The 22,008-nt window shown below is 41.0% G+C and overlaps 1 protein-coding gene across 2 annotated transcripts in view; it reads right to left on the minus strand.

Moving 5' to 3' along the window:
• LMLN (leishmanolysin-like (metallopeptidase M8 family)) overlaps positions 1 to 22,008 on the minus strand; it is a 41,407-nt gene that overhangs the window by 17,419 nt on the left and 1,980 nt on the right. The window contains exons 3-16 of one of the 2 annotated variants that reach the window (XM_010569025.1): positions 19,627 to 21,929; positions 17,796 to 18,032; positions 17,312 to 17,533; positions 16,791 to 16,854; positions 15,683 to 15,832; positions 14,921 to 14,983; positions 13,393 to 13,560; positions 11,908 to 12,114; positions 11,211 to 11,819; positions 10,510 to 10,655; positions 9,007 to 9,181; positions 3,874 to 3,971; positions 3,740 to 3,770; positions 3,167 to 3,227 (exon numbers count right to left, since the gene is read on the minus strand). In XM_010569025.1, the coding sequence (XP_010567327.1) occupies positions 3,901 to 3,971; positions 9,007 to 9,181; positions 10,510 to 10,655; positions 11,211 to 11,819; positions 11,908 to 12,114; positions 13,393 to 13,560; positions 14,921 to 14,983; positions 15,683 to 15,832; positions 16,791 to 16,854; positions 17,312 to 17,533; positions 17,796 to 18,032; positions 19,627 to 21,929 (4,415 nt within the window). In that variant the 3' untranslated portion in view covers positions 3,167 to 3,227; positions 3,740 to 3,770; positions 3,874 to 3,900. Of the gene's footprint in view, positions 1 to 399; positions 495 to 745; positions 852 to 1,516; positions 1,696 to 2,560; positions 2,679 to 3,144; positions 3,228 to 3,739; positions 3,771 to 3,873; positions 3,972 to 9,006; positions 9,182 to 10,509; positions 10,656 to 11,210; positions 11,820 to 11,907; positions 12,115 to 13,392; positions 13,561 to 14,920; positions 14,984 to 15,682; positions 15,833 to 16,790; positions 16,855 to 17,311; positions 17,534 to 17,795; positions 18,033 to 19,626; positions 21,930 to 22,008 lie in introns of those variants that run through there. The other variant, XM_010569033.1, reaches the window with a different exon arrangement.

Below are 22,008 nucleotides of genomic sequence, written 5' to 3' on the forward strand. Positions count from 1 at the left end.
ACACTGTCAGTTCTGGATATCTATAAACCTTGAATGATATACGTCTTAAAAATGAACTGCACTGACATTAGACAGACTACAGAAAATACAAGCCTTAATTTAGTAAGTGTTCAGTAAGCATAGGAATTTAAGCACAGGTAATTTTAACGCTTAACTTCAAGCCTCCTGATAAATGAAAAGCTGCCTTAGTTTGTAATATATGTGGATAATAAAAGTGCTTAATGCCAACTTAAAGAAAGACTAAAAAAACACCACACACCAATGTTGGAACATAATAAAGGCAAAGCATTCTAATAATGGAATCGAGCTGGATTTTCAACAGGCAAGAATACATCCTAAAAAGGCAACATGAAAACATCCTTTAATGGGAGTACTGAGAGGTCCAAAAAAATAAAATACCTTTCATTAAAAGGAGGGAGTCCATCTGCGTATCTTGCTGTCAAAGGTTTTCCATCATCATCACGATAAAATGCAAAGAGTCCAGCAGAGAAACCCTTCAAGTTAAAAAGCAAGCACACAGAAACCTTTGGTAAGACCTTCACATAAAAAGTCAAATGCCATGAGTTATCACACCCACCACAGGTACACTGGAAGTACCACACTTAAAGGTGATTAACACACTAACTGAAGGAGGCAAAGAAAGAGCTTTCCTCCACCAAACATCCTTCTCTTGCAACAAGCTGGAGGTATGTGAGGAAGCAGGCACAAATTTCAGGGAAACACATTTTTTAACATCAACCCTCACCAGTGCATGGATGATCTCATGTTTCACTGTAGACAACATGCCAATGAATTCCTGAGCTTGCGTTGAAATCATATTTGGACACAAGTTAGCATACCCTGCTATTGGCCTGGAAGACAGTTTTAAAATTAAATTGTTTTCAGTAAAATACTAGCAAATTCAAACCATATTCACTTGACGAGGCAGAAGATTTAAAAGAAAACGGAGACTAATGTAAAAATAAGTCCTTCCAAACAACAAAAATAAGTCCTTCCCCCAATCATTTATAACTAGTCTGTTAACAATACAATGACTAGTTTACTGTTGAAATGGGGAGGAATGGGATGGGATCAGTTCAGTATTCAGTATTCTGCACAGGTGTTAGTGACAACAGTGTACAGCTCTGAATTTAGGTAAGACAGTATAGAGGTACAAAGTGTCTGTTACAATGACTACAACAGAACTAGAAACAAGAGCCACATGAATAGAGTCCATTTGCATTCTCCTTTAAATTTGTGAAAGTATGACATTCACTTCAACAGAAACCAGATCTTGAGATAAAGTTTAGGCAGTAACCGTGGAGGATTAGCTTTGACTTAAATGCCTCAGCTTTGCAAGTTATCCACTATTTGATGGTTTTGCGGTTTTACGTAAATACAGCGCTTGTCTATTTCAATAATGACTTTTGCTTTGTTGTATTATGCAACAGGCAAAAAACTAAACTCCACATCTAAGCAATTAAAAAACTCAAAAGTTTAATTCAAAAAAAGAGTTTGTAACAGAGGGAATACTTGCCTGTCCATTTCAGCTTCCAGTTGGCAGTAGGCTGCATATGCAATGATATTTTCATGGCCACACCTTTCAGTAGTGAGAGCACTAACGTAAAGTACAAAGTCAGCATCTCGAACCCCTTCTTGGTCAGGTAAGCCAGTGGGTCCACAGAGCCATTCACTGCCATTGCACACCCTGCATTGCTTTGACAATGTTCAAACAGAACAGTTAATATACTTTAGCTGTGACCAAAATTTTGCATGAAAAAATGAAATTAGCTTGAAGCAAAAAATAAATCCCATTGTAAGACAGCAGAATATGACAAGAGTCCCTGTGAAAACAGTAAACAAAACCAGAGCCAAGGAATAACTTTCACATGACTAGCTCTTTTGACTTATTAGACACCAGGAAGGTGGTAGCTTTTGGGAAAAAAAGAAACAAAACCCAAGAAACAACAAAACAAGCCTGCCAAGCTAGATATCCCAAAATTAGCACCTACAAATTAAAAAAAAAAATTTGGCTCACAGAAAGAGTATACATAAGTAGCAATTGCATTTCACATGTAATCTGGTACATTTTTAATACTGTAGTTGAAACCTCAAGCCAAGAGAAAGAAAGAAATCTGCTGATCACATACTGTAGTTGAATCAAAAATTCATGCAAGAAAACAAGTTAGAAGCATTTCCTGCACCATGCTCCTGGCTCGGTGGATAACCTCTTCAAAAAAATCAAAACTTATTAATTCTGTGAAAATCTGGCTCATTGAATAAGGTGAATAATGAAGTGACTAGTAGCAATTTAACAAGCTTTGAATCTCATCCTCTCTGTACAGTTCATTACCACACAGACTTAGAGAATAGTAAACAGTCCAGTTTTACCTGACTTTTGGTTCAACAGCATAAACTAAAGAAACTCCCACTAACTCCAGTTGTTCTATTCTGTCACTCAAACTTAGTGCTCTCCTGCAAACAGGTCACTTACGCACAGTTAGCGATATTAACTTTTTTATTAATTTCCACAAACAATAACATTTCAAAGGTTAAGCAGCACTTGGATGGCTTAGCTTACCTGGAGGTGTTTCTCAGGAACTATAATCGGCCCACATCTTGTATGGCCTGCGCAGGCTGCTCGGCAGTATCTGTGAGGGTCAGCTTTCCTCCTTAAGTATTGGTTTGTTGCACACTGCCTTCAATCAAACATGAAAGACGGTCAGCACTGTTTTATTTTTAAAAAGAAACTGTAAAATAGTCTTACAGCACCCAGAAACACTGTAATACAGGTATTTAATGTAACTTCCCTTCAGTGGTGAGAAATGTCATTTATCCTGCTCTGGAAGACACAACATTTCCAGTTGTTAATGAAGTAGCCACAAGTTCAAAAAGAGATTAGGAACAGGTTCATAAATGGGGGTACACGTGAAAGGAAATAGGTGGCATCTCTGACATAACAAATGTAGATGTTGATCATGGAAGGTTGGCAGATTTGTGTATTCTCCCTAAATAGCACCTGCTGCCACCACTGGGTCAGACAGGTGACTCATCTGATTCAGGAGGGCATTTCTTACACTCTCATTCTATTCTTATTTTAAAGACTATACAAGGCAGTGTTAAGTATCAAACATGGCAGGTGATTTTCAACAAACTTTCACATACCTGCTTAGTAATATAGTACCCATGGATTTGCGCACTTGAAATGTCTTCTCCAAATAAGATATAGCTTGTGGAAAAAGTTTGTTCTGAATAGAACAAAAATAAAAGTCACCCAGTAGCAGTGCAGACATAACCCACCTTAAAAGCATTAACTGCCAAGTTACATGAAAGTTGCTAGATGTTGTGGTACAGCAGAATAGCAAAAATCCAGACTTTCTAAGAAGTTCAATTGTTATCAATATCTTTAGGAAATATTTTGTTTCAGTATTCCCGTGTTTTGTTATTGGAACGACAAAATGAGAAGGGAGCCGGTATTAATTTAAATGTACAGCTTCAAAGAGGCTTTAAAAACTATGTACATATTGCTCACTGAAACCTTTGCAGCTTGGGACATAGCAAACACCTGTCAAATGACATTCAACGGAACATTGAAAGTATTTGGAATGGAGGCAAAATCTGCATACAAAGCCTTGGTTTCCTGGACTAGAGGATATGGAATTGCTGGTATTCAAAGACTTTAATTAAATTGGCCTTAAACTTAACTTCATCCATGTAATAAAACATGCCCAAACAAAAAGGGGAAGCAAGTATGACATACCTTTATAAGGTGTCTTTTCTCAGGTAGCAAACTACATTTAAAAGAGCAAAACAAAACAAACAGGCTTTAGTTAATAGGATTTCCATTCTCAGACACGGAGAAAAAAAAAAAAATTGCCACAACGTTATACTCACTCCTCAACGCTTCTGTCGTATATAGTCTTAATTCTTAGCTGTTGATCCACATTTCTCTTCAAGACGTGATTTTCCTTCAGAGGAACTTGATAGACAACCTGGCAGGGAGAGGAACAAGCCGCTGGATTAGGCGGCTCACCCGGACAGCCACACGGGCCGGCGCTCCCAGGCCCCTCGCCCCTTCCCGCCTGCGAGAGCCCCTTCCCGCCCTTCTCCTCACACACCGCCGCGCCGCTCACTCGGAAACCGCCGCCCTCACCGACGCCACGGATCACACCCGGGGGGGGGGGGGCGCGGGGCCGGACCCCGCACGGCTCGGCCCGGAGCAGCCGTGAGAGGACGGACCCAACAACGGGAGCGGGAAACGCAGGACCGCTCGCCCCCCTCCAACCCTCGGCGCCGCCTGAGGAACCCCCGCGGCGGCCCCACCTCCTCGCTGCCGGGCACGCGGTGCTGACAGGACGAGGAAGAGGCGGGAGAAAGGCCGGCGGCGCGGCCGCAGCCCAGCAGCAGCGCGGCGGTAAAAGCGGCGAGCAGCGGCCGGTAACACCGGTAAGGCCGGGGGCGCCCGCCGCCCGGCTCGGCGGCCATCTTCCACTGCCCTTCCGCCGCGTCGCCATGGAGGCAGCGCCCTTGGTAGCGGCCCCCGCCAATAGGAGAGCGGGGAGCGCGGGAGAGGGTGGGGCGGAGGCGACGGGCGCTCTGATTGGGCGCGGCTCACGGAGGGGCGGGGCAGGGGGGCGAGGAGGTGAGGTGAAGGTGAGGGAGAGCGCGCGAAGGCGCGCGCCGCAGTGCAACGAAGCGCCGTGCAGCGCAGCGCGATGCAACGCAACGCAACGCAACGCAACGCAGTCCAGTGCAATGCGGTGCAACGCAATGCAACGCAGCATTCTGCAGGGCAGCGATGCAGCGTAATGCAATGCTCGCAGGGGCAACGCAGTGCTGTGCAGGTGAGCCTTCTGCACAGCGGTGCAGGGCAGGACTGCGGTGCGTGCAGGGAGCGCAGCGCAGAACAACGCAGTACTGCGTGGAGCAATGCAGCGCATATGGGTCAATGCAGCGCTGTGCCAACAACGCAGTGGATGCAGCGCAGCACAGCACTGTGCAGAGAAATGCAGTGCGTGCAGGGCAACGCAGCACTGTGCAGTGCATGCAGTGCTGGGCAGTAGATTGCAGCGTGGTGGGGAGCAGCGCAGCACCGTGCAGAGCAACACAGGGCGATGCAGTGCTGTGTGGTGCAACGCAGTGCAGCGCAGTACAGTCAGATGCAATGCGCGGTGCGGCGCAATCCATGTAAGCGCAGCGCAGCATGATGCAATCCAGTTAGGTCCACGCAGTGCGATGGGGAGCTCTGCATCACACTGCTGCCCGAGATTCAGTGCACCCCACAGGGCTCTGGTTGCCTTGGCGCTGTTAAAGCCAGTTTTGGGTTGGGGGGCCAGATCCCCAGCTCGGCGAGGTCCCTCGTTCTCTCCGCGAGACGGAGCTCCTTGTCCCTGGGAGTCCTGCACCTTGAGGAGTTTGCTCCAGGCTGTGAGCCTGAAATCCTACTGCCTACAAGCAAAGGTCCTTCTGTGGCCGGCCTGCTGCAGCCAGCCCATCCCAGTGCTCCAGTCCAGGGCTGGGATTTCATTTTTCGCATGTAACATGGCCTTTTTGCAGCTTCTCAGTCCACAAACGCTGTACAACACAGTATCCCCAAGTTTCTAGTACAGAAACTAGTAAAGAAACTTCTGCCACCACCACCGGGGATAAAAATTGTCTGGGTTGTTGTAGTGCTTCATCTTGCAGCTCAGAAAAGCACCCAAAAAAAGCATATAAGGGAGAAAAGCATCCTCACCTTTTCACAGGGAGCAAAATCTAGTAAAGCAGGAGTGGGTTAAACTCTGTTTTACTTCAAATGGGAATTCATGGAGGACATTAATCTGAAGTGTTGCATGGGCATCTGCTGTGAAAAGCAGAAATTTTTTGTATTGCCACCTGCCACCTACAGCTACCGTAAGCACTTTTCCCCTTTGCAGGCACTGAGAACATTGCAGCAGGGTTTTAAGACATCCTGGCAGCTATTTGCACCACATGTCTCCTTTGGACTAAGGCAGAGTAATTTCACCTGTATGCACATTCATTCTGTATGCACAGATCTGTCACTCAGACAATAGCAGAAAACAATTTCATCTTCTAAGCCTTTTCAAGCTTCTCACTATTTGTAGCATCACTGTAACATAAAGATAGTCAAATGTAAAGCAACACTTCGACTCAGTAATACAATGTAGCTGTTTGAACCCACTTTTATTAAAACCATTCTATATGAGCTTTGGCAGTTTTAAGATTATCACTACAATTGAGTATGCAACTAGCAAAGACGTACAAATGCCATTATTTACTTGCTTTACAGAACTTCAAAAATTTTCAGATGGTTTAAGCATAGTAGCTAACTTTCTCCAAATTGGTAATTCTACAGAAGTGTTTATGTTTTAAAAGTCCCTCTTTACCATCTTGAAAATTGCAGCAGCAATGACTTTGCAAGTAGAAATTGGGTGTACGTAATGCAGGGAACCACAGAGAATGCCCCCAAGAAACAGGTACAAATACAGGAATTTATACATAGGGACTAACAAAGTATGCCACGACAGCATAAGGGGGGTGAAAGAAGTAATGCAAAGTCTATGTTCAGCATTGGATTTTTTTCTTCAGGACTCTTAGCACCAACAAGGGTGAGTGGATGCCTAAGAATGACTGAAAACTCTGCTGGTGAGCAAGGTTATTCCCCCAACATGGAGTATTTTAAATAAATCCTCACAGGCAGCCAGCACCTCAGTGGTTTGTGGCGAATACTGGAAATGGGAAGGTGCATAGGTGCACTGAGCTACCCTACACCTCTTACTTCAGGCTGCAGGTGAGGCAGAGCAGCTCCCCCTCCTACCAGTCCCCTGTGCCTTGCGTAGGAAGGGGTCAGGACTGTTGTCACAGTTCTTGCCTACACCTTTGCATAACTGAATTTGAAATGTGAGTATTGAAATAGCATGTTCAAAAATATTTGCTTATCCTGGCCTCATTGTGTTGACGATTTGAAGACATGTAAACCCATGGATAGAAAAACACTTAAAGAAACCTAGATGGAAGCAAGAATCAAGAATGGCGCTGTTGATTCCTACATGTAAAAGGCACTAAAATTTTCCAGACTATTAAGAATATTCTATTTTCTGAAAGTAATAAGGTATTCAGGATATGCCTGAATGTCATTAAATATGACAAACATTGTTGGATTATTCACATTATCAACCACACTGTCATACAGGTCAGTGGGATCTGCTGGGTTTTTTGGTGGTGGAGTGATTAGTCCTTTGCTCCCAGCACAGTACTGCCCAGTGAGGACCCGAGCCAAGTACATGTATCTTCTGCCATTCATATCTGGTCTGGAATAAGTATCCTGAGCAGAATAATTTGCATCAACAGCAAAGTAGGTTCCATTTCCAATGGTTGCAGCTGTTTGGAAAGACAACGTTTTCAAATATAGTTAGTGTTCATATTCCCATAAGAATCTCTAAAGCTCACCCCCTTTTATTTTCTACTCTGCTGAAGTCATAAATTTGGTTAGAGTTTAAGCAGCAAATTCTAGTAACAATCCTTTGTATCAGAATCAAGTATGAATCCACTTAGATGTCAGATAGGTATCAACATCCAGGTTTTGACTGCCCTTTCCTAGTGGGAAAAGGGTTCCTCTCTCTGTTTACCCTTGTTGTTTAGCCTGCCATCCATCAAATTGCAAATCTTTAGAGCCTTTTAAACTTAAAATGGCTATACAATTATAATTACAGTTTTCTAGTTGCACTTCACAGCAAGTTAGAGAAATCATGTTTCTTTGAGACAGATTTCTTTTTTCTGACATTGGCAGAAAGCTGTTCAAGCCAGATGGGTCCTTCCTATCTGTCTGCTCTGATCTTTGGATATTTTTGACTGGCTATCCAGCCCGACAAAAGGGAAGCACGCCTCTCCTATCGTAACTCGTGGCTGAGAGGGAGAGGTGGATGTCAATACTCACAGGCAGAGAGAGGACATGGGGATCTAGGGCTCTTGCTTCCCAAGCAAATCCAACGTCCTGGCACTACCAAAGAGCAGGAATGCTTAACTACATCTCCTCTGGTCATGTTTTAAAAAGAAATGGTGGCTGTCATGTCTATCTGTGCACAGCCTGATATATTTTGTGTATGTTGGGCTTCATTTTCTCAAGAAAATATCAGCATAAGTACCTCTAGAGGATCCAGACAGAGAAATGTCTGCTTTTTGGATCCAGACCACAATGAAGTGTCAACTAGAGCTGCGTTAAGCTCTCTGGGTCTCTCAAGATCAAGTCAGTCCTAGGCATGTACAATTGTGTCTTAAGGAAGAAAACATTAAGAACAGAAAGTAAGGACTTTTGAAGTAAGTTTGCAGGACCTTTGAGAGTGACTGACACCTCAATGCAGCCCAAGTTCCACTTCTTTGGATCCTGTCCTTCAACTTTGAATGCTACCAAATAACAAGCATAACATGACTGTACTAGAGGAACTGGACAAAGCAATCTCTGAACCAATGCAGAAAGTCTTTCTGCTAAATATTTAACAGTTGTTCCTAACAACCATTAAAGGGGAAGAATTCATTCATTCATTTCAACTGATTTCATGTGCATAAAAATGGTAGGGGAGCACGATCTTCTGCTTGCTTGTGCTGTCCTTATCTTTGGAGGAAACAGGAGAAGTATCTGCACTTCTACTTTGCTACCTGCCTTTATCTAAGAAGAGAGGAGATACCAGCAGCTAGTGGTTAGCATCTCAACTGAGGATGCTGAACAGCGGTCCTTGTTCCTTTCTGTAGGCAGATCATACAAAACATTTCTAAAAAGCTGCCCAGGCTTGCTTTCAGAGTAGGTGAGCTTTTTCTGATACCCTCTAGATGGTGGCATTCATCAACAAAGGATTAACAGAATAGGTTAATTCCTCTGTCCAAATTCCACAGATTGTGCTCTGGAGTTGTTTATTATTTTGTTCTCTAACTTCATTCAGCCTTCACGTTGTACTGACAGTACTATAATATTGACATTCCCTAGCACCTCATACATGTCTAGGAAATTAACTGCTTTGGAAAATGACTCACCATTCTTTCCAGCAAACCCGCGATTGAATCCATTGTAGTTGATTGTGCTCAATGAGGATGCAGCTGTGCCATGAAAAAGCAGCTTCTCATTATTTTGATTTTTGTTCTTTGTACAGAGAGATATTTTTTTTATCTGGTATGTCTGCCAGAGGAAGGGATTTTGTATTCTTTCAATCTGCAAAGTTACAAAATACAACTATATTTATACTGGTAGGGACCAATATTTATCATGGCAGGAAAGCATTAAAATCAAACCAAACAGAAAGAATGACAGTAATTTTCACTATGCCCTGTTAATGTGTGGTTTGGTTTGGGGAACTGAATATGTGAGCCTCCTGAAAAATCAGAAACCAAAGTAGCTTACAAGAGGTTTTCAAGCTTGGTTATTTTTGGCATACATTTGTCTTGTGTAGTATACCAGGTACACAGGCAATTGTGGTAGCTATGCCTTGTCATTTTTAGAAATAGGCTGTTGTACCACTGCTAGAGGCAATGATGTAAGATGCCTTCTGCACATCCTAATAATTTTTACTGATGATTTTCTCACTAAAGGGTAGACTGTAGCAATAGCATTACTTTGAACTTAAGTTTCTCTTCTAGATCTCAACTTGGAAGTCAAGATTTCTTACTTTACTGCGTAGCTTAGCAACCCATAAGAAGCTCCTATATAAAAATAAATCGGTGGGAGGATAGATCTTGCTGGCTCCCTGTGCCAACAATGTGATTATAGCTCAGGGGGAAACAGTGTAAATGCGTCAAAGTATAATCTTAAAGGCATTGCTGTAACAGCTTTCCATTTTCAATAGAAAAAGACTTCAAGTCATTACCTGATTTTTTCTATTGTATACTAATATTTTGTTCTATTTGTGTCTTAGTGACCATGCTCATTGAATCTCATGATGGAAGAAAATTTTTCAAACACGTATTCTCACTCTTAATTTCATCATATTTTCTCCTATTTATCATGCCTCCTGATTCTGAATAATTCCATCTTCTCCCTGGCAATTAAATCTCTGCGCACTTTCACTCTGTTGCAGACTTTTTAACAAGCAGGAGCAAATCATAACACTTCGGTTAAACCCAACAGTCTAGCCTGAAAGGCTCTGGGACTGACAGGGAAGAAGTGGTAAAATAGTAAAAAGCTTTATGGCCAGTCTGCAAGGACTTAGTATTTTCCTTTGTATTCTGAATGCGTTTGCTCATGCTTCCATTCAATATAGAATTTCCCAATGGGAAATACCACATTAACTAGTGAGTACCACATTAGTTGAACACAGAGTCAGCCTGAAGACTGATGGTAACTGCTTTTGCATTATCAGAAGGCAGAAATGGAAGGGCAACTCTTAGGAAATTTGATTTGATTTATATCCACCCTGTACAGCGCTGGGGCGACCGATATATGAAAGGTGTATTAGGTTGCAGACACCTTACAAACAAACATTTAGGAAGTATATTAATGTTTTCAGCCCCCCAAAATAATTTTTTCCCCTTATAGGATTTCACCTTCTCTATGACAAAGCTAGGACAGGTTTTCTTGAACTTCTTCTGAACTTCCAGGTATTCCTGATGTGATGGCTTGAGATTCACCAGTTTGACCCGTTCCTTTTGCATGTCTTCCCACTGCCTAGGGAGCTCTATTGACTGCTTATCTGCAAAACAGAGATTGCATTAGTATCACAGATATCTAGCTCAGTTTTGTAGGCATGTCTTACAAACCAACTGCATATAGAGAGCTGAGAGGACAGCACCTTATGCAATACTTTATTCGAAGAATACTCTCTCTCTTCAATACATCACTGGCTCTGTAATGCACTGTTAAGACTTTACATTTTCTCTAGTCTAATTATCCCTATACTAATATCTAACTAAAACAAGTTTGAAAACCACAGAAGAATTTTATGCATTCTTCATACACCACTTCCTTTGTCAAAGTTAAGCATGAAGTCTATGCTCACTAGTCACATACGTAGAGATAATATTTATATTTAAAACAGATGTTCTGATTTCAGTCATACCTGCCACGAATTATGAAACTAAAACTGCTGCCTATGGCATGCCCAGAGGGGAAAAAAGAAGAAAAAGGAAAACAAAGGAAAAAAAGCTATGAAATAGCTTACTTCTTTTGAATACCTGAGTTTGAATTTATCAGAATTATCATTCAATTATCACTATTAAAGACTTTTATTAGCAAAGCTGTAATTTACCTTCATTCTTTGGCACACGTTGAATGTATATAGTTTTTCCTTGGTCATCATTAGCCTGCAGAGTATTCAGATCCACCTTGTAGTTGTTCTTGTTAATTTTGACAGTAAGATGTGGTTTTTTAGCTATTTTGGCATCCTCCAGCTGCATATTTGTCAGTTTATCAAAAGCAACAAAGCTGTCATTGCTTCCTGGATACCTCCATTCTACCAGGTTATAAACAAGTTCTGCCTTGGATTGTTCTTCTTCAGTATCCTTAATTTTTTGGATCATTTTTTGAACCTCCACAGAAACAAAACAGACATCCCTACTAATACCAGAAATTTTAATGCAAGGTGGGGAAAGTTTATTTTCAAGCTGAATGGTAACATGCTTTCTTTTCTGGAGATCTGCCAAAGTGTCAATTTGCCTCTCATCAAAATTTTCAATTAGCTCATCTGAAATACTGATTTCAAACTGTTCCTTTAAAATTAAGTTCTTTATCCAGGACTCAGTAGCATCCACATTTTTTTTGCTTTCTCCACAAATTTGAAATATGGCTATATCAACTTTCTTCTCCAAAACCATGGGCTTTTTCTTCTCAGTGGGTTGTTTTTTGCCCCAAAAAAATGCTGCAAAGAAATATATGTTGATTATTAGTTTGAAATAAAAGATCTTTAGTTTTATGTGCCCATGCACATAGAAAACCCACCTACTTACATTTAAGCAGAGACACCCACGAATCTCTTGTGGATGAATCTAAATCTTCTCTTTTCTTCATGCTTACATAAAAGTCGCTAAGCATCTTTATTTGGAAGATGACGATTTTAATTTTTTTCAAATGCTGTACTGATCTTTTGCTTGCAAATTCCACTATAGCATCCAACATGTCATCAGCTACCTTTGCTGGACTCTGTCCTGCTTGACCTAAACAAAAATAAAAGGCATGTATCAGTGAACAGTACTTAAATCAAGGCAGCATCCAGAAAACAGAGACTACGTCCCCAGCTCATACAGACTGGTGTCCCTCTCTCCTCCCCCATTACGCTTTCTGGCCAAAGTCCCAGGCTTAACCTCAGCTTTACACCTAAGCCTGTGAGCTCCAGGAGCTGACACCCTACACAGACCCAGGAAGCCCTTCTGCAGTTCACCCTCCGTTTACCTGGAGGCTCCAACAAGCACTTCAGCCTTAGCATCTCCCCGATATTTTTAAATCCACACATCACTAAATCTATCCCCATGTTTATAGCAAGTACCAAAGTAAAACCAAATCAAAATCAGCAGAGGATTTGGAGACAAGCCTGCAGCGTATTTCAACATATGAACAGGAACACCAAGCTCAAAACAACTGTTCTCATTCCCCTACAACAAGCTTGAAGTGCAACCTAAAGCTTATCCTGAAACGTTGGTGGGAGCCCTGCCAATTTCAGCCACGGCTTCCCTTGGACAGCCATCGTGACACCAGCACGCAGATGATGTTGGCAGTCCAGGGGACCTGCCATAACTATCGCTGTGGAGTCCAAACACTGACCCACACAACCAGCTCCTACCCTAACCTGGCATGCTGAGCAAGGACCAGCTCACGACTTCTTTTTCCAGTCAAGGGGAGCCTTGGTGTGAGAAGCATACCCTGCTTTCTTCAAGCCCCGCTCTCCAAGCTAACCAGAAGCTTAAGCCAAATAAGCTAGCCTGCCTCTAGCCCTCCACTGGAGCAGGTAGACTGAAACAAGACCTATAAAAAGTGTAAACTGCAGGTATTCTGTACCCAGCCCACAATTTCCATAGTCAGCCAGGCAACGTTTTGGTCTCAGGACAACTCCAGCTTTCTTCGCCTACAAACCCCAACCCCAGCCCTTCTGTGTGGTTGAAATCCCAAAGCAAAGTCTATGGGAAGTTTGAAGAAAGGTGCAGGGTGGCTAGCTGAGATACACAATCTGGGGGCAGAATGTCTTTTATGGAGCAATACCTTTTCTTTAGGTGTTCTTGCTCAATCAATATTGACTGTAATATTTATACTTTAAAAAAAGCAGCATTTTTGAAGTGTGCAAATGGTGTTTGAACTGACTACAACGAACTTTCACAAAACACAGTTTACAGAGTTTCTTGTACAAGTCTCCTGCTACCCATATCGGAGGTATTAACTTTGTTCCAGTTTCTGGACTACCCCCATCACAGCCCTCACCGCTTTCTCAAGAAAACACAAACCTGTTCCAATTGCTGGGAAGGCAACAGATTTGTACATCCTTAGCTCACACTCATTAAGCACTTTGGAAACCTGACTCTTCACGTTGTTATTATGAATCAAGTGGATGATTTTGCTGCACAACAGTTTTCCACCTTGTGTAGTAATAAAGCCATTTTGATACTGCCCAGCTGGAAGACAGAAGATAAATATGGAGACATAACATTTTCAAAGTGCGTTATCTCTTCTGATAAGACAGCTAGTTATACTGATGCTAGAAGAGAAGTGGAAAGAAATCCACTGTGAGCTATATTATGCTGGGTTTAGTTGATTCTGGTTTTCTCTGTAAATATTCTGATTGCAGAACTTCTTTAAGAAAGTAATTCAAGTAATTGTGTGTTTTCTAATTTCCCAAGATCTCTGTTACAAAGTAGTTCCCTATTAAGCACAACTTAAGAATTTATGTTGAATTTAAATACAGCTCATTTTTATTTAAAAGCATGCCAACAGAATGTTCACAATTCAATTATATGAGAAATCCTTTCTTATGCCACTTATTCCTTGAAAGCTCAAACTCTTATTCTGCAGAAGAGCTGAATGGTTAAAATAGTATCATTAGGATAATGACCAACTGATCTAAGAACTGTGGTATGGAGTCTTTAAAAAGATGTTTGTGTTTTTTCAGAGCACTCATGTTTGATTACAAACACCTCAAAATGGGAGTCATATTGTGAGGATGAATGGACTGATGAACAGAGTTACATACCACTTCACTGGTCACAAAGGTAACAACTGATTGTAAGATGCTCTGAATGCGCTGAGATCAGGCTGATAAATGGGGAGAGCCTGCAGAGCCAAAGGCTAGGAAAAATATCTGGGAAACTCCATCTTGAAAGTTAACTTCTGGACTCAGAGCAGGAACTTTTTGTTTATGCAACCAGAACATGTTCCTTTCTGTGCTCGTAGAGGCCAGCCACAGGGAGTTGGGATTTTACTGTTCTACTGTCTGGAAGAATGCAGACTACAGAAGAACTCATGATCAAGGTGATAAGCAGAGTTACATTATTTCAATAAAAAATAATTATGTATTTGTGAATATAAGCCCAGATTTGCTATTAGCTTTTAAAAGCCAGTCCTGCACATGCTTACACCAAAAGACAGTCTTGCACCACTTTGTTCAGTTTCAAAACCTCAGCTCTCTTGTAGCTGACAAAAGATGAGCTTAAAAATTATGCTGAAGTCAATGGGGCTGTTTCTGTTCTTAAGTCAGGAACACACTTGAGTAATTTCAGGGGTAAAGAACTTAAATTACATTAATTTCCCAGCACTTATTAGCATCAGAAAACTGTATCCACTTTCTGCTCAGTTGTGAAAAGAAAAATTCTCAAAGTAGGTGTCAACAACAATAGGACTTTTCAAAATTCCTAAAAGTGAAAGCTACTTTTTCTGATAAAATAATTATACCATCAGAGTAGAGAATTATAAAACAACTTTAAGTTTTCAGAGAGAACAAAAAAAATTAATCCAACAAAATAGTATGCTTTAACATACCATATTGAGCACATTCTGCTTCTACCTGGGAACCAGCAGCATCCATAATTGCTTTGAAGACCCCTTAAATTACACAAGAAAAGCATATGCATTCATTAAGTCAACTTAGCTGTTTCTACTCAAAACTCTACCCAACTTCTGTACTCTACAAATACCCTGAATTCTTATATGGCAAGATCCCACAAAGTGCAAAATCTTGCCAGTTCCCCTAAGTGCCCTCCATGACACACGGCACTGGCTGCAAAGAGAACACTGCCTTCATTATTGATTAGAAATCATTAAGAATAACTTCCTATTTTATCATTTCACCAGCCAGTAGTATGCCCCTCACCAAACCCTCCAATTGCTTTTAAATGTATCATTTGATTATCTTTCATGCTTGCAATTCACAATGTCACCAAAGAATCCTCTGCTTCTTACAGGTCAATTTACTTAATCAGGGCTTTGGCTTGCAGTGAAACATACTAGGACAAGAACAGTTTTTCAAAGTTTTTGATCTAAAAATTCCCTTTTATTTAAGCATTTTTAGTTTTAAATAAGAAAAAATCTGGTCAGATGCCTTGTCTTTGGGTAGTTTGGAAAGTAAATGGAATATTCGGATCTGTAAAAAAACTGTTTAAGATCCGTTTCCTGACTAATCACAACTCTCTCTCATCTGAAAAATACTTCATAAAAGTTTCACATATGGACAATTCTTTCCCCTACCTCCTTCTAAAACAAGCCCAAACTTATCACTAAAGAAATACATATTCAATACAATACCTGATCTGGCATCAAATGTTGGATTTGATATGTTTACAATAACCTCTGTATCTTCCTTGGTAATATCTCCACTAATTACTTGAAGTGTAATGGAACCAATCCGCATCTCATGAACTCCCAATACTTCAGTTGAAACAGGCTTAATGAAACCTGCAAGGGAAAGAAAAATACCTTAAAACACTTCTCTAGTTTGGGATATTATTCTCTTACGCTGATAGGAACTTCAACTTATCCTTTTAAGGAATATGCTCTAGATCAGTTTAATGGACCTAGAGAGTCTCTGCCTTTCTCTCTACTCCATTTCTGAAATCAGGAAAGCGCAGTATTCTTCCTGATTAAATACTGTGAAAGTGAAAACACTTCTATTTCTGTAGATTCCCACAATATAAATTCAGAAAGGACTCTTGGGGTTATCTGATCTGACCAGCTCTGTAATGGAGTTTTCTGAATCAACTCTTACAAGAAATGGAGTATCCAGCTTAAGAACTGCCAGTAATGGAGATCCCATGACACCACATTTGTAAGTTATTTCATCTTTACCCTCACAGATATAAAACTGTTCCTTACTTCTAGTTGAAACTTACCGAATTCATATTTTATCTGCACACTCTTAACTTCCTCTCTGATACTCACAGCAACTGAGAAGAAAGAGCTATATATTCTTATAAGCCTCTGCTGTTGATGCAGTTCACTCGTACGTTTTTGCTATTGTATCACACTACTGTCAATTAATAAATGGAAAGGAATTATCCATTCAGTATAACTCTATATTAAAGATTAAAGGTACAGAAATACATGTTATTTATGGCTTGTTTGGCAAAGTGATAGCAAGTTCTTATACCCTTTGAGTAGGACAAATGAACAGTTTTCCTACCAGGGTATCCTCTTCCATGTGTTAAGACTGGCCTCACTAGGAGATGAGCATGCCCTCAACAAAAGAAATTGCTCTTTAAGATTTTTACAAGTGGAGTTTAAGAATGCCAGTCCATCAGGAGGCAAAAAATGCTCTGTATCTTGATGACATTCCATCTGTTTCCTGATATGTATAAAACCACTTTACAGTATTTACATTCTCCCGTGTCCCACCTCCTGCCCCTATACAACTTACTTGACCGTGGTGCTGCAGCATTGCAACTTCCAGCTACCCTATGTTCTAGTTCAATGGTAAAAGCCTAAGAAGAGAAAAAAGGTACCAAAGACAGTATTTCACAGTTTATATACTGAATATTTCTATAATTAACATTAACAGTCATGTAGCTCTTGCTGAGCCATCTGATGCATTTTACAGTTGTGTTTAGGTATCATTAATAACAGTGGAAGAGTCAGTGTGGACAGTGTGGTAATAGATACTGTCTTTGCCTTGCCAGAACTCCTCTGTCAAAAGATGAGTGAGCATCTACAGGTGTTTAGAGTGCCAGGAGGGAGGCCAATTTTGTCTGCAGCTTGTGCTTGCTGAGTTTATATTTCAGAGACACTGAATGAGATGCAAGAGAGACATCCCACTGTCACCAGCCCACAGCAATAAAAAAGTGCTAAATTATTCCCTTAAGAAAGCAATATAACTAAAATATATTGTTAAGGTGTAACTAGAACAGTATGTAACATAGATGGCTTTGTCCTGAGAACTACCTGAATGTTATCCGTATCTTTTGGATTCAAAAGAAAATGAACTTCCTGGAGAGTCTTCCGAGCATGACTACTACTGAACTTGAATACCACATCAAACATTAATTTAGAAACAACAGTTTTAGGAAATCCAAATCCTCCAGTTCCAATAGCTGGGAAAGTGATCGATTTCAGTCCAAATTCTTCAGTTTTCTTCAAGCAGAAATTGATTATGTCTTCCAGGGTCTGTAAAACACAGCAAAGATTCTTTTTTTTTTTTTTTTTTTTTTTTAAAAAAAAAGTCATCATTTATTATTAGTTCCATAGAGACTATGCTGGTATGAGAAAAAGCTCTCAGTGCATGAAGGCATCTTTAAGGTGACTCCAACAGAAGTAAACAGAGTAGAGTCACCTAAACTAACTATTTTACATTCTGAAACTTCAGGATAGGATCCCAAATAAATCTGTTTTCAAAAATTTTTTTTTTTTTTAAATAATTAAAATGTACCTTCAGGGTCTCTCCTTTTCCTCCATCCCACACGGGAAGTATGGCATGAAGCACGGACTTGCAGGCCAGGGAACATCCACTGGTGCAGAGCACACTGCCTTGACCAGTAACCTGTCTTTGCTTTTCATTGTCAAACTCTACTTGGAGCTCTGGTCCAGCCTTTTCCAGCAAGGCTTTGCAAAGAGGCCCCACGCCAAACTTCAGATCTGTGCCAACACTGTTGACAACAACATCCGTCTGCAACAAAATTCCAACAAAAATACCTGTAGCCAGACTTCAAGTAAAAATATGCATCGAGACTAATAGCAGTACCAAAGCAAAGCACAGCACGAAAACCAAGATGCCAATGGAGAAATAACCTGGTTTTCAGCACAGCTTCTGCATACTCAGTATTCCCAGACATGTAGGAAACCTACGGTGGGCAGCATCAGACCCACTGTGAGTACCAACACCACAGGTATCTGCGTGCGAGCAGGTCAGTCATTCACCCATCCATCCACCCATCCATCCAGGCAGAGCTGTCAAGCCCTCGGTGGAGGTAAGGCTGTGACTCACCTCATCCCGAGCAGATGCCAATGTCTGGGCAGGTGAAATAAACCCAACCTCTGCTGTCTGCCTCATCCCCTCTCCCCAGATACAGCCTTTCCTACATTTCCTTGTAAAGAACTGCTGCAGTATTGCTCGTTCTTCCCTAGCATGATCACAGGATGCAAAATATATGTATTGTATAAGGTACACATAATGTAGAAAGTTCGATGTCCCTTTCCTCCTTTTCACTGAAGTGGGATTGTCTACACCTTATCAGAAAAGCAGCACCTCATGCACCAAAATGAGATGAAGGGAGATTGCTGTGCTCTCATGAAGTAAAACAGGCAAAGCCCTCAAGTCTGGTGGTTGCTTTGTTTTTTTTCCTCTGGAGATGTTTTAATTACAAAGTATTTTAAATGTGTGTCATACTGAGGTTTTTTTACATTTAGTATTGCTCTTTTATCGGAAGAGCCTTTTACAGGCACCAAAATGACAACTGAAGCAATAATATTGAAACAACAGAACAATAATAATAATTTAGGGAGATTCTAAGTTCCCAAAGTATAACAGTCAGGGGCTATTGAAAAGGGAGATTTATCAAGATGCAGTTTGCATCACTGAAGAAAAAAACATAAGGGAAAGAAACTGTGTCAGAGGTGTAAGTTGACTCTTGATGGTCTAGATAAGTAGTAGTTAAACTCTTTGTTAGCAAAAAGAATGAAAAAAGAAAATGGGGGGGCAGGGAAGTAGAATCAGGACTAGACTTCAGCAAAACAATCTAAGCATGCACTCTTCTATGGGGTCACTTTTCTAGAGCCCAGTAACTTCTTCACAGACTGTCTATAAACCCATCCAAAGAGAAGGGAACTAAAAAAATAAGCTATGTCCTCCCTGTTAGCATGACTCACAACAGCAGCCCAGACACGTGCTGATTTCCCATAATATCCAACCTAGATAGCTACAGATCTTATAAATACTTTTAGAAAGTATTTTAATATTTCTTTTTTAGAAAAAAGCAGACTGTCTTACATGTTGACCTTAGATCTGGAGAACAAATAAAACCTAGCTGGGAATGAAATATCCCAAAATTCACAGCTGCCACTAGGAATAGCTGCAGAATGACAGACCCCAACCTGAAATCCATCAGTTTTCCAAGCTTGCATCCTTGTTTAGCTAGCACATAGCTGTTGTTTCCTTACATAGCAATTGCCTTGTAAAACAATATAACCTACTGTCCTTCCTTTTCTGTTTAAAGAAGATCTTCACATCAAGTTAGAGAGGAAGCGGAAAATTAAAGACCTACCGTGGCTTCCTGAACGTTTTTCTCCTCCACTCGGATGCGAAGTCCTTCATTTGTTGTAACCATGTGCAGATCATCTCTAGCCATCTGCAGACCCTCTTTTCTCTTCTCCTTCTGGCTTTCTCTCAGCTTATGGTTTTCCGAGCGCGGCAGCAGTATTGGGGAGGATGATGATCTAGCTGTAAACACTTTTTTTACTGCCTCACTCAGAAGCTGAACTGTTTCTTCCACTTCATCCACGAGATGAACCTCCTTCAAGCTGCTGTCCCCCATGGATTCTTCCAAGGTCTCCTTGATGGAGGATACGATTGAATCTGCACATGTCTGCAGCGGGAAGCCAAAAGTCCCTCCGCTTATAGCAGGCAGAGCTATGGAACGATGATTGTACGTTTCGGCTAGTTGCAGACTTTTCTTCACTGTCCTTCTTAACAAGTACGCGCACTTTTCTGCTTCATCCTTCCTCCACCTGGGCCCAACAGCATGAATGACGTTCTTGCAGGGGAGTTTCCCAGCGCCCGTGATAACTGCGCAGCCAGGCTGCAAACTCCCGTTCTTACTCACCAGCTCGTTGCACTCCTGTTGCAGCTCTGGACCAGCCGCTTTTAGCAGTGCCTCAGCAAGGCCACCGATGTGTTTTAAGTCTTCATTAGATGCATTTACCACAACATCAACAGGGTAATTACACAAGTTACCTTTATACACTGCTACTACAACTCCATCTGGCAGCATTTTCTTGTAGTAGAGCTTTCTTTTCTCTTTATCACCAACTTTTTCACCCTTCTGCTGTTGTTGTTCTTCTTCTTCCTGCAGCCTAATCAAACAGCTAAATTTCTCCTTTGCCTCAAAAACATATGAATTTTTCCTCTCAGTGAAGAACTCTTTGGCTCCTGGTTTATCAATTAGCACATTTTTTGAGTAAAGGGATGAGAGAATTTTTTCAAACGTGGTGACTGCATTTGGCACTTCTGCTCTTGGTCCGCTCAGGGAAATACATGGTGTCTTGCTGTCAAAACGTACTGTCACACATTTCTTCTTCAATTCAAGAAAAACACTGTTTTTTTCCTGCTCTACAAACTGCACTACCACCGCTGACTTAGCTGGGATTACTTTTTCCATGTGTGTGTTTCTATCTATGAAATCATTAAGTTTCTGATAAACTTCTGTTACGGTCTTAGAAAAGCCAGCAACAATCACTTTATTTTCTTTTCCAACAGGTTCATCAATGACTAGAGTTTCCTGTGAAGAATTGTATTTCTCATGCAAAGAGGCAAGAAGAGTCCTCCACTGCTCCTTTTTAAAGACCTCACCATCCTCCACGTTGATACACTCGTATCCTAAGTCTGTCTTTATTTGCTTCTCTGCTTCTAAAAGATCTTTGGGAGCATCTCCAAATAGCAACACAGCATCATCCTCAAGCTCATAAAAAGTATTGATTTTTTTCCTTGTGAATAATGCCTCTGACATTGTTTTATTATCTACACGCTGTAGATAGTAGAAAACATGGGGATCGATGGTAACTGATGTACTTGGCATATTCAATACCTTTTCCAGTAAGTCAGCTTTGATTTTATATACTTCCGCAGGTAATCCACATAACTGAACAGTTTTTTTTGTGTCATCATAAAGTATCTTTAAGCATGGATATTCTTTGTGAATATTCTCTTCTAGCCCAGCATTGTGCAGAACGGCATACTTCCCTGGGATCACCGACACCGAAATCTCTATGCTTTGTTTTTCCCTTTCACTTTGCTTCATGGCTTTTTCCATGCATTCCCTCACTTCCTTCTCCGCACTGTCCACTGCTGCTCTGTTGCCTGCAATCACCACCATCTCCTCAGAAATATCAGTTATGATCAAAGCAACATCTTTCACCAATCTGTTTTTCACATCTTCCCAATCCGCTGAATTTACTTTACATTTTATAGCTATGTAACGTGCCATGATACGTGAGAACTCAGTAGAAGCATCTTGCTTCCATGTCTTGATCAACTTAATCATTGGCTTTTTCTGCTCAGAAAGAGATGACGATGGGCACAACATAATTTCTGGGTGCGCACAGTCTGTCTGGGGCCATCTTAGCTCACAATGGCAAATTGCCATTTCCTGGTTTATGTCTTGGATCAGTTTATCATGCCTTTGTAAAAACTGCCAGACATATGGATCTAGTGGCACTCCAACGGGGTCTGGCATCTTGATAGTCGGTCTTTCTTCTCCGTAGAGAGCTGTTCCCAGGGAGCAGTAATATGGATGCACAGAAATCGCTGTCTGTTCCATTAAATGCTGCTTTTCCAAGACTGTGTTTAGGTCTAAAAGTTAGCGCACATACATACAAACACACATATATCATTAACTTCAAATCAAGCAAATTGTTCTTAGAACTATTAC

This window comes from Haliaeetus leucocephalus, unplaced genomic scaffold, assembly GCF_000737465.1.
Source record: "Haliaeetus leucocephalus isolate CR32 unplaced genomic scaffold, Haliaeetus_leucocephalus-4.0 Scaffold1, whole genome shotgun sequence".
NCBI classification, from domain to species: Eukaryota; Metazoa; Chordata; class Aves; order Accipitriformes; family Accipitridae; genus Haliaeetus; species Haliaeetus leucocephalus.